The 12890-nt window shown below is 40.8% G+C and overlaps 1 protein-coding gene across 1 annotated transcript in view; it reads right to left on the bottom strand.

Moving 5' to 3' along the window:
- Positions 1-12890, bottom strand: part of LVRN (laeverin) — an 83155-nt gene that overhangs the window by 48361 nt on the left and 21904 nt on the right. Inside the window, exons 2-3 of the mRNA XM_030869841.2 lie at positions 8586-8728; positions 7217-7356 (exon numbers count right to left, since the gene is read on the bottom strand). Of these exons, the coding sequence (XP_030725701.1) occupies positions 7217-7356; positions 8586-8728 (283 nt within the window). The remainder of the gene's footprint in view (positions 1-7216; positions 7357-8585; positions 8729-12890) is intronic.

The following is a 12890-nucleotide window of genomic DNA, read 5'->3' as shown; positions in this document are numbered from 1 at the left end:
TTCTCTAGGCAAGAAACAAAAGACAAGTAAAAGACCTACAATAACGAACCGAAAACAATTAAGAAAATGGGAATAGGAACATATATATCAATATTTATCTTAAATGTAAATTGACTAAATGCTCCCACCAAAAGACACAGATTGGCTGAATGGATACAAAAACAAGATCTATATATATGCTGTCTACAAGAGACCCACTTCAGACCTAGAGACACATACAGATTGAAAGTAAGGGGATGGAAAAAGCTATTCCATGCAAATGGAAACCAAAAGAAAGCTGGAGTAGCAATTCTCACATGAGACAAAATAGACTTTAAAATAAAGACTATTACAAGAGACAAAGAAGGACACTACATAATGATCAAGGGATCGATCCAAGAAGAAGATATAACAATTGTAAATATTTATGCACCCAACATAGGAGCACCTCAATAAAAAAGGCAAATGCTAACAGCCATAAAAGGGGAAATCGACAGTAACACAATCATAGTAGGGGACTTGAACACCCCACTTTCACCAATGAACAGATCATCCAAAATGAAAATAAATAAGGAAACACAAGCGTTAAATGATATATTAAATAAAATGGACTTCATTGATATTTATAGGACATTCCACCCAAAAACAATAGAACACACTTCCTTCTCAAGTGCTCATGGAACATTCTCCAGGATAGATCATATCTTGGGTCACAAATCAAGCCTTGGTAAATTAAAAAAAATTGAAATTTTATCAAGTATCTTTTCCGACCACAACGCTATGAAATTAGATATCAATTACAGGAAAAGATCTGTAAAAAATACAAACACATGGGGGCTAAACAATACACTACTTAATAACGAAGTGATCACTGAAGAAATCAAAGAGGAAATAAAATAATACCTAGAAACAAATGACAATGGAGACACGATGATCCAAAACCTATGGGATGCAGCAAAAGCAGTTCTAAGAGGGAAGTTTATAGCAATACAACCCTACCTTAAGAAAGAGGAAACATCTCGAATACACAACCTAACCTTGCACCTAAAGCAATTAGAGAAAGAAGAACAAAAAAATCCCAAAGTTAGCAGAAGGAAAGAAATCATAAAGATCAGATCAGAAATAAATGAAAAAGAAATGAAGGAAACGATAGCAAAGATCAATAAAACTAAAAGCTGGTTCTTTGAGAAGGTAAACAAAATTGATAAACCATTAGCCAGACTCATCAAGAAAAAAAGGGAGAAGACTCAAATCAATAGAATTAGAAATGAAAAAGGAGAAGTAACAACTGGCACTACAGAAATACAATAGATCATGAGAGATTACTACAAACAACTCTATGCCAATAAAATGGACAACCTGGAAGAAATGGACAAATTCTTAGAAATGCACAACCTGCCAAAACTGAATCAGGAAGAAATAGAAAATATGAACAGACCAATCACAAGCACTGAAATTGAAACTGTGATTAAAAATCTTCCAACAAACAAAAGCCCAGGACCAGATGGCTTCACAGGCAAATTCTACCAAACATTTAGAGGAGAGCTAACACCTATCCTTCTCAAACTCTTCCAAAATATAGCAGAGGGAGGAACACTCCCAAACTCATTCTACGAGGCCACCATCACCTTGATACCAAAACCAGACAAGGATGTCACAAAGAAAGAAAACTAAAGGCCAATATCACTGATGAACATAGATGCAAAAATCCTCAACAAAATACTAGCAAACAGAATCCAACAGCACATTAAAAGGATCATACACCATGATCAAGTGGGGTTTATTCCAGGAATGCAAGGATTCTTCAATATATGCAAATCAATCAATGTGATAAACCATATTAACAAATTGAAGGAGAAAAACCATATGATCATCTCAATAGATGCAGAAAAAGCTTTTGACAAAATTCAACACCGATTTATGATAAAAACCCTGCAGAAAGTAGGCATAGAGGGAACTTTCCTCAACATAATAAAGGCCATATATGACAAACCCACAGCCAACATCGTCCTCAATGGTGAAAAACTGAAAGCATTTCCACTAAGATCAGGAGCAAGACAAGGTTGCCCACTCTCACCACTCTTATTCAACATAGTTTTGGACGTTTTAGCCACAGCAATCAAAGAAGAAAAGGAGATCCAAATCGGAAAACAAGAAGGAAAGCTGTCACTGTTTGCAGATGACATGATACTATACATAGAGAATCCTAAAGATGCTACCAGAAAACTACTAGAGCTAATCAATTAATTTGGTAAAGTAGCAGGATACAAAATTAATGCACAGAAATCTCTGGCATTCCTACACACTAATGATGAAAAATCTGAAAGTGAAATTAAAAAAACAACCCATTTACCACTGCAACAAAAAGAATAAAATAGCTAGGAATAAACCTACCTAAGGAGACAAAAGACCTGTATGCAGAAAATTATAAGACACTGATGAAAGAAATTAAAGATGATACAAATAGATGGAGAGATATACCATGTTCTTGGATCGGAAGAATCAACATTGTGAAAATGACTCTACTGCCCAAAGCAATCTACAGATTCAATGCCATCCCTATCAAACTACCACTGGCATTTTTCACAGAACTAGAACAAAAAATGTCACAAAAGGCCCTGAAGAGCCAAAGCAATCTTGAGAACGAAAAACGGAGCTGGAGGAATCAGGCTCCCTGACTTCAGACTATACTACAGAGCTACAGTCATCAAGACAGTATGGTACTGGCACAAAAACAGAAAAATAGATCAATGGAACAGGATAGAAAGCCCAGAGACAAACCCACACACATATGGTCACCTTATCTTTGATAAAGGAGGCAGGAATGTACAGTGGAGAAAGGACAGCCTCTTCAATAAGTGGTGCTGGGAAAACTGGACAGGTACATGTAAAAGTATGAGATTAGATCACTCCCTAACACCATACACAAAAATAAGCTCAAAATGGATTAAAGACCTAAATGTAAGGCCAGAAACTATAAAACTCTTAGAGGAAAACATAGGCAGAACACTCTATGACATAAATCACAGCAAGATCCTTTTCGACCCACCTCCTAGAGAAATGGAAATAAAAACAAAAATAAACAAATGGGACCTAATGAAACTTCAAAGCTTTTGCATAGCAAAGCAAACCATAAACAAGACCAAAAGACAACCCTCAGAATGGGAGAAAATATTTGCAAATGAAGCAACTGACAAAGGATTAATCTCCAAAATTTATAAGCAGCTCATGCAGCTCAATAACAAAAAAACAAACAACCCAATGCAAAAATGGGCAGAAGACATAAATAGACATTTCTCCAAAGAAGATAGACAGACTGCCAACAAACACATGAAAGAATGCTCAACATCATTAATCATTAGAGAAATGCAAATCGAAACTACAATGAGATATAATCTCACACCAGTCAGAATGGCCATTATAAAAAATCTACAAACAATAAATGCTGGAGAGGGTGTGGAGAAAAGGGAACACTCTTGCACTGCTAGTGGGAATGTGAATTGGTACAGCCACTATGGAAAACAGTATGGAGGTTCCTTAAAAAACTAGAAATAGAACTACCATATGACCCAGCAATCCCACTACTGGGCATATACCCTGAGAAAACCATAATTCAAAAAGAGTCATTACCAAAATGTTCATTACAGCTCTATTTACAATAGCCCGGAGATGGAAACAACCTAAGTGTCCATCATCGGATGAATGGATAAAGAAGATGTGGCACATATATACAATGGAATATTACTCAGCCATAAAAAGAAACGAAACTGAGCTATTTGTAATGAGGTGGATAGACCTAGAGTCTGTCATACAGAGTGAAGTAAGTCAGAAAGAGAAAGACAAATACCATATGCTAACACATATAAATGGAATTTAAGAAAAAAAAATGTCATGAAGAACCTAGGGGTAAGACAGGAATAAAGACACAGACCTACTAGAGAATGGACTTGAGGATATGGGGAGGGGGAATGGTAAGCTGTGAGAAAGTGAGAGAGTGGCATGGACATATATACACTACCAAACGTAAGGTAGATAGCTAGTGGGAAGAAGCCGCATAGCACAGGGAGATCAGCTCTGTTGTTTGTGACCGCCTGGAGGGGTGGGATAGGGAGGGTGGGAGGGAGGGAGACACAAGAGGGAAGAGATATGGAAACATATGTATATGTATAACTGATTCACTTTGTTATAAAGCAGAAACTAACACACCATTGTAAAGCAATTATACGACAATAAAGATGTAAGAAAAAAAAATAATCCTGGGAATGGTATCTACCCCCACAGAAAATGTCGATTGTATGCTGGAAGAGACAAAGGGTCCCTTGGATCCTTGCTTCCCTTTTCAGGACATATTTCCAACGATTCAAACCAGAATTGGCAGTTAATAGGGGTTAAACAGTATAGAACATATTAAGCAAATTTGAACCATGCAAATTTAAAATGGTTTGTTAAAGAACACATTAATAGTCCCATCTTATTTTCCAAATTTGAAATAAGGTTAATTTCCTTAATTTTAAAAAGTGCATCAAAAGTCTTATGACTTTATAGTTGTTGAAACAAGTGAATTATATTCTCTGTTTATGACACTTCCTCATTAGTACCTGAAAATAAATCCCTGCCGTGTTCTGTTATTTTAACACAACCGTGCTGTCGTTTGGGCATCTGAACTTGTCTGTGTGACTTTGATGACTAATGTGATGTTGTTTTAACATTCATTGGTATTTTAATATGAAGTCATGGTATCCCCAATACCACCTGAGCACTTTTAAATAGAGTTGTCAGTGTTAGCTAAAAAACACATATGAAACTTATAACCCTAGAATGAAAGTTAGCGAGGAGGGAATTAGATAATTATACTGACGTGAATACAGTTAATTTGAGAAAGAGCTCTCTGCAAAACAGTAAAGAAAATGCAAAGAAAACGAAAAGCAACACAACAATATCTTCAGATTGCTGCCCTCCACGACCACGTTTATCTGACTTGGCTTTTACTTCTGCTGGAGAATTTGTCTTGAATCAAGTGACTTTTGAATTACCTGAGGGCTTCAGGAACGCTCCCCTTTCACAAAATGCAGCCACCTGTTTTGGAAGCCTCCTGCCTGGAGCCCCTCCTTCCTTGCAGCCTCCTCCCCGCCAGGCCCCATTATCCTGCGAAAGAGGGGCCCAGGACTCCTCCCTGGCCCTAACGCTACCACTACCCGTACCTGCCCCTTCTCAAGCTCTCACCTCCACGGCAAGGCCAGGAAGACATCTAAACCAGAGCCCACGCTACTGAGTGGAAATAACAGTCGCCTTTCCCCATGTTCAGGATAATGTGTGCAAATTAACTGTAGTCTTGGGAGGAAAAAAGGCAGTTATGGGAGGAAAAAAGGCAGTTAACAACAATTGTTTGCATGTAAATTTCCAGGTTACAAAGCTCCTCTGGTAAACGACCACTCTTTAAGCCAAAAGGGAGGCAAACGATGATTCCGAGCTGTGGGGGAAGAGGCAGGGCAGCTAGGATCACAAACAGGTGCAGAACGTTTCGGGAACGCAGCCATAAGGTTCCTTCAAAGTCACACCTAGCCCACCAGTGTGTCCTTGTGGCCCTCCTTAGACACAGCAGACCTCAACATCTAAGAGCAGAATATCTTTACACATGTCCACGTGTGATAAATTCTACTCAAAATATGTTATTTCCAACCTTAGTTATCCGTGTCTTATGTTTATCCTCATGCCACGCATGAACCACATTTTCAACTTCACTAAATTTTTATCTCTTACTTAATGAGTCATCTTTGTAGAGTCTGGATGCTATTCCAAGAGTACAGTCTGGTTCCCTGTAGAGTCTATGATGGACTCCTTCACTTCCCAGAGCTGAGCCAGAGCCAAGTGCAACATTCCACTGATAAACTCATCCCAAATTTCAAGTTTCTGGCTAAGACCATGACTTTCTTAGGCATGTTCCATTTCCTCTTTGCTTTCTGTCGCAGCTGGCTTTCTTTCCAGGGTGATCTTTCGTGAAGAAACAGGTATGATCCTTTATAAGAATTATTCACTGTGCAGCAGCATTGAGAGCAACAAGCCACTGGAGATGAGGATGCTGACAGTCACCTTGGGTCACGCGTGAGCTCCGGGCCCACTCCTTCATGCCAGGTACAAACCATGGGCTTCCACCTCATGCCTGAGTAGATTTATCAATATATGCCATGAACATCTGACTTGGCTCATGTTATATCTGTGAATATGAAGCATCTGGCCAATGATTGTTCAATAAGGGAAATCAGGCTGGATCCAACAGCTGAGGAAAATGAGTTGTTGTTTGCATCTAACACGGTATTATTAATTCATCCTTAGGAGGAGGGGCTTTGAACGATTCTCCCCCTGGTGACAGACTTGGCTCGTCCACAGCTTCCTTGCCTCCACAAGTCAATGGCACAAGCCTGGAAGTTCACGGGCCCAGGAGAGCGCCTCCACCTGCTGTAGGGCCTGACTCTCCTCAGCCCGGTGAAGTCGATCTGACTAGGAAGAACTGGGCCTGAGGCACTGGCCCTACTTACCTCCACACTCTAGCGTAGGGAGTGAACCAGTCTATAAAGTACTGCTACAATAACCTTGATATTTCTCTAAAGGATTATTACGTAAAGAGAGTATAATTGGGTGAAAAACTGGGTGTTTCAGGATGGAGCACCTATTTACACAACTCTAGGGAAGTGTTCATGCCCCGGAGGTGAGGAGCCCAGCGGACCTGCTCCTTGATAGGGATGACGCTTAACCTGCCTGCAGCATTTCAGCCAGAGCAGCTATCCCAGCTGGTGTCAGTTTGGGTTGTTTGGTGTCTGTGTCATAGTGGCTGCTAGACATTTTGGGCAGCACCCTGGCTTCAAGGCTGCAGTAGCATGTAGGCGAAGCCAACAACAGGTAAACCTGAGCTTCCAGATGCTAGTGTGCCCGCTTTCCCTGTTCTCTCCTGTACTCTGAAAGGCAGCGAAAGCCTGGGAAGTGGGGGGGCTCAGAACCTGCCTCGAGTGGGCTTAATGAGCAGGCTTTCCATAGAAACCCGTCCGCAGAACCGCAGTGGGAACCGTTGCATCCCGTTCTGCAACTCCGCGCTGAGAGTGGTAACAGGGCTTGGGGGAGATCAGAGGGAGAACCAGGAGGGGACGGTGGGGTCTGTAGGCATAGCCCCTGATGCAGGAGTGCCTGAGCAGCCCGCGGCCAGTACAAATATCCCCTTACCTGGAGGGTCTCCGTCACTCACCTCCTTGCCCCTTTCAGTCCTGCTGACATGCTCGTAGTCACAGATAGCAAAGGCGGCTAGATAAGTGGGCATATGGGGCGTGGTGTGAAAGGTAGTAACAGTCCACTTGCTTCCATTCACGTCTTCTTTCTCAGACTGACCTAGAGAAATTGATTTTAGTCCAAATCACTGTAAATAAGCAATAATAAGCACAATTATCTACCTTTGAAATAATTCATCAAGTCGACTGTCACTCAGCTATTTCTTCCCAGCTCCTCCCCAGAGTGCAGCAGTTTGGACTTGTCTACCCCCAAGCTATCAAAAACATATTAGGAAGGCCTAAGGACAGTATCTCGGTCCTGAATTAGCACCTTGAATTACACGGTCTGGATGGAGGGCAAATCTACGGGCACTGTAAACTAGACCCATGAGCTACCTCCTCTCTTTCCCATCCACGACTGTTTCCTAGTCCAGCCCATCTCTCTCAGCCCTTAATCTGGAGTTTCCCAGGCCCATAGTAGGTCAACAAGGTACAATTCTGCCATTCTCAGGTTTCGGGCAGGTCTTCAGTGGAGTCACACTGTGGGTTTTAAACCTGAAATCACAAACTCAAACGCCTGTGAGGGCCGGGTACTTGATGTGAACGGGCTGGTTTACACTAACAGCGAGTGGTGGGGACCACGGCAGGCAGGGGCATGGGCTTGGTCTGAAGGAGGTAGCCCCTTCTCAGCGGCAACTATCACTGGCACCTTGGAAGTGCAGGGCCAGTGTTGTCAGATGTTCTGAGTTTCAAAAAAAAAGTAAGAATTTTTATTTTTATGAGGAATCTCTGAATTAAAAGAAATTGGATGCCAATTCAATCAAAAGAAAAAACTACTGTGAGCCAAAAACAAAACAAAAAAACCAAACCAAACCAAACCCACATCTATGTACCAGATTCAGACCAAGTTCACTAGCTTGTTATCACTAATGATCAATAGTTGAAGCCCAAATTAACGGGCAGACAGGCTGCCAATGTATGAGAACAGTGTAGTGTCCTCAGCTCCTAATACAAACAGAATCAGGATTTACCATCACCAAGACGTGGGTGCTGATGCATATCCCATGTGACTGCCCTCCCTGGTTATAATATACTACAATCATAACACACTCTCAACACATTGACCAGAAAATCTACTGATATAAAATCTATTACAGAGTTAAATATATATACACATATATAATTCATATAAAAACATATAAATACAAATATATAATTAAACATATAATTATATAATATATAACATTATATATACATATGTATATGTGTATATATAATTATATTATATATATATACACATATACATATATGTACATGTATACATATACAATGATAGGAAACATTACTTACCTAGTTTTGGCATGTTGGAAAGGGCCACATAACTTGGATGATGAATAACTGTAATATTAAAAGTTGCCTTCAGAGCTGGCTCATCAAAACAAGGGAAAACATTCCTGGCAAATGTTGGTTCCATCTGAGATGCTAAGAGGGCCCTGAAATACATTTTTGGGAAAAATCTATTTTTATTTCAAACCAGAGGAAGCAAAAAAATATATATATTGAGGGACTATGGCTTATAATTATCTTCAGGAAGGAGCTGTAATGTTTTCCCCTCATCTTCCTCACTGCCCTCCCCATAATACAAACACACTCCAGTCCTCACTGTCCCTGAGAATTCCTGTAAGACCTAAAATACAAAAGAACTCTTTAATTTTCAACTGCAAAATAACATTTACTTCATTACATCATATGCCTTTAAAACCATTTACAAACAAAATAGGAACAAATATAACAAACATGCAATGCCAGGCTTTTGAGAACCAAGGATTTTTTAAAACTAGGATTACTTCTTTGGGGATGGGCTATTGCTTTCATCCTCCATCAAAGTGCAAGTCAAAAGAAGAATGTATGTTTTTTATCTTTTTCTCACATGTTCCTCTTTTTCCTGGTTGAAAACTTTAAAAAGGTTTATTTTGCATATCCTTGGGGCTAAACAATATGGACACATCCCAACTGAACAAAACAATTTTCATTTACATGTGGATGGATTTATTGAATCCCTACTGCTCCTTCCTCCATCTCCAAGGAAAAATACAAAAGGTGACACGATCCCACAATGCACTGGTGATTTATAGGGAAAAGCTTAGGGACAAGAGTACCCTGAGCAAACAAGATTTCCAGGTTCATCCTCTGTAAACACTGCCTGAGTCTGACAAGAGCATGGGTCCTATCAAACAACTTTCTCCTCCAAAGAAACCTGCAGTCTCGTTATCCCATTTTCCAAGACTCTGTGACCTGGGAACTGCTTTTAGATGACAATTGTGGTTGATAAATTCCTTTTTTTCTCCGAAGGTTCTGAGACTTAATGTCTCTCATGCGTTTACCCCAGCTCAGGCCCAGTCCTTAGATAAAAGGAGAATTCAACACAGATATCTTGAGAGCACTGTCTATCCATTATTCACCTCTGTAAATCCCTCCTCCACCATGATAAGGGCCCTGCTCACATAAAACTTCACACAGCTTTAGGAAGAGCACACACAACAGGAGGCATGTTCAAAAGCTTTTCACAGTCAGCTAGTTTGATGTGCTCAAAACCTCACTGTGACAAAACCGTAATTTTCAATGAGCGTATTTTGCTTTATTTGCTTTTCCCTACTTTATTCTACTCTTGCTTTCTTGGCTGAAAGGGGGCTTGTGGCCTCTGACAAGCAGCCACTTTGGCTGCAAGACTCTGCTCCATCTACCGCTGGCTGAGCAACCCTGAACTAGTCACGTAGTCTTGCTGAGCCCGTTTCCCCATCTAGAAAAAAATGACACTAGCTATGTTTCAGCGCTGAATGAGCTTTTATATTATTAGTAACTACATGTAGCAATAAATGACCTGTGAATTCGCCTATATTCCTTCCAATCTCACAGATTATTCTTGATATAGATGAACTACAGAAGAATTCAAGGAAGAATAAGTTACAGAGTAAGGGTGGAGGGTTGGAAATTACAAATGCATTTTAAAAGGTTCCATCACTTTGCTGTACAGCAGAAATTAAACACAACATTGTAAAAAAAAAAAGTTTCCAGAGATCACAGGTGGCCACAAGCTGAATATGAACCACATTTGTCTCCCCAATTAATTTTAAACTATGAGAAATTAGGGGTTATGTATTTTTTCTTCTGTATCATTTAAAATACTTGGCTAAAATATGGGTTCATGGCAAATAAGTATTTTCTCAGCCGTGGAGGCACTATAAAGTAAAGGAAGCTTGATGTTAGTATATATAGAAGAACATGAAGTATTTTGCAGAGTTTGCCACCTTGGCATTTGTTTGTTTTGTAGTATTGGTTGGTATCTTTTAAAGGGATGGGATAAAGTACAGAAGATTCAAGCAATTGACAATACAGTAAAAAGAAAGATGAGCAGGGAATTCAGCAACCTGAGTAGTTGCTCAGGATCTGCAGTGTAAACACAGTGGTGTAACTTTGGGAAAGTTGCTTAAACTCTTTGGACATCCATTTCTATAAAATGCAGGATGGGACTAGATGATCTCTAAGTCCACTTAGAGCTCTAAAACTGATTCCAACAGAGATAAAGGCTCCAACAGGATGGAGAAAAGAGCCCTTGAGGTGGCCATGACTGAGTCATCTAGGATGAAGAGAAATAGTCCCCTTGGGAGTTTTCATACCTGGCCTTCAGCAGATCTGTGAGCCTCCTGAAATCGCAGGGACACTTTGTACAAATGGTGATCTGTTAGCATGAAAAGTGCAATGTAAAGTGAAAAAGTGCATTCAAGTATATAATACATGCTTATATATTTGGGAAGCCAACACATGCCTGTTGTTTTTGTAATGGAAACTATAGAAAGTACAGCTTGATGACATCTCTGCTGCCATAACTCCCCAAAGCATGTGACTCTCAAGGAGGTGGCAAGGTGGGGAGGAGGGAGAAAATCAGCCTCTTCAAGGAGGTGGGAAACTTTCATGCTCACCAAACGTGCAGGTTTAAAAAGGCGAGGAGACACCAGCTTAGGGAGTCACTGCTTTAACAAATGAAGCAACAAGCAAGTCCTTCCAATTCCATGATTAAGGTCTCCAGAGAAGTGAAATGAAAGAAACACTTGGCTTTTACTCAACTATTTCCCTCCCTGGTGTTATACAAGCAAACAAAAAGGGAAAAATCCCTACAACACACAGCCTTTCTGGCTCTCAATCTTAACTCCAAAGGTCAGGGCCAGCCGGCAGCACACACAATCTGGTTATGCCACATCTGGACCCAAGGCTGATATTTATTTCCCTTCTCTCTCTGCTTTGGACTCAAGCAACCCTGTAAGGATATCCTTCCTCCCTTCAAACCTCACAGAAACATGTTATTATGGTGCCTATGGAGTCTGGGTTTAGAGTGGTCAGCCGGTGAGGGAGTTCATTTGGGAGAATTTGTCTCCTAGTGGCTCACTATTGCAAAGCCACTTTCCTGCCCTCTTGTACAGCAAGAGAATGGTGGGCTCACCACTTTCTTATGCTGGAAAAGGTCTTAGCAGGCAAGACACGTGATGCCCTTGGGGATCCATCTACTACCACATAAAAAATATTCATTCAGTACAGTATTTCATTCCAAATTATTTTATGAACTCCATACGCCTACAGCTCTAGTTAAGAAGTGCTAAATAACGTAGCTGGTCAAGGATTAAGTAAGACTCTTTAGAGAGTTGTCTGCCCTGATTTTTTTTTAACACAGTAACAACACTCAGATATCAAAATGTTTAGTAAAGACGGACGTTACACTACTGGATTGGCCCGTGAATCATGTTTGTTTATTACTTGTGTAATACGATCTTAAAACTGAAGTTTCCACGAGACGACAAAACATAATAGATGTAAAATTCCAAACAAAGATGCCAGACCATGTTATGAAGATTTTGAAAGTAAATGGCCTCAAGAACCTTCAAGCCACTCTTGGGTTTCTCAGCTACATCGAGGACATAGAAGAAGGGTCAGAGAATGTAGATAAAAGAGATCAGAGGAGAGATTCCTTGGTGGGGAGGGACATTATGTTGCCATGTCCTCCTGCACTCAGGGAGTTGGGAGGAGGTGCAACCCTCTTAACCTGAGACAGGGGGAGAAAATCCCTCACAGAGCAGTGGAAGTGTTTCCTAAGGCTGAGGGACTTAGAGGCTGGTACCCAATTCACTCCTGAGAAAGCTGAAATTGACACTGGCTGGAGTTCCCACTCCTATCAGGTGGGAATCTATACTGACTGTTTTGGAGCCAGAACCAGGAGAGTGCTGCTGCCTTGGGACGCACATCAGTCCCAGGCAAGGGATGTATGAGTGTTCCTTGGAAAAGCCGTGGGCCCTGAGACAGAATCTTAGATTCTGTCCAATTGAGCCACCTGGAGGAGCTTGGAGATGAACTACTGTGTGTCTAGGGGCCGAGGAAGGAGTTACAAGTGACAATCAGAACAGAGAAATAAGAGAAGCAACCTTCAGGGACAAGAGAATTGTAGGAGAAAGAGAAAGAGAAAGCTCTGAGGAGTCCAAGAAAATGACATCTCAAGGGAAAAAGGCATCTGCTAGACCAGAGTGAGACCAAGCAATGAGAGTACTGGTTCAAATAAGAGCTGCCCTGTGTGTTGCCTCTCCCTGTCTCCACTAGTCCCACTGGACC

This window comes from Globicephala melas, chromosome 3 (genome assembly GCF_963455315.2).
Source record: "Globicephala melas chromosome 3, mGloMel1.2, whole genome shotgun sequence".
NCBI classification, from domain to species: Eukaryota; Metazoa; Chordata; class Mammalia; order Artiodactyla; family Delphinidae; genus Globicephala; species Globicephala melas.
The sequence above is the reverse complement of the archived record's forward strand: the minus strand, read 5'-3'. Positions and strand labels throughout refer to the sequence as shown.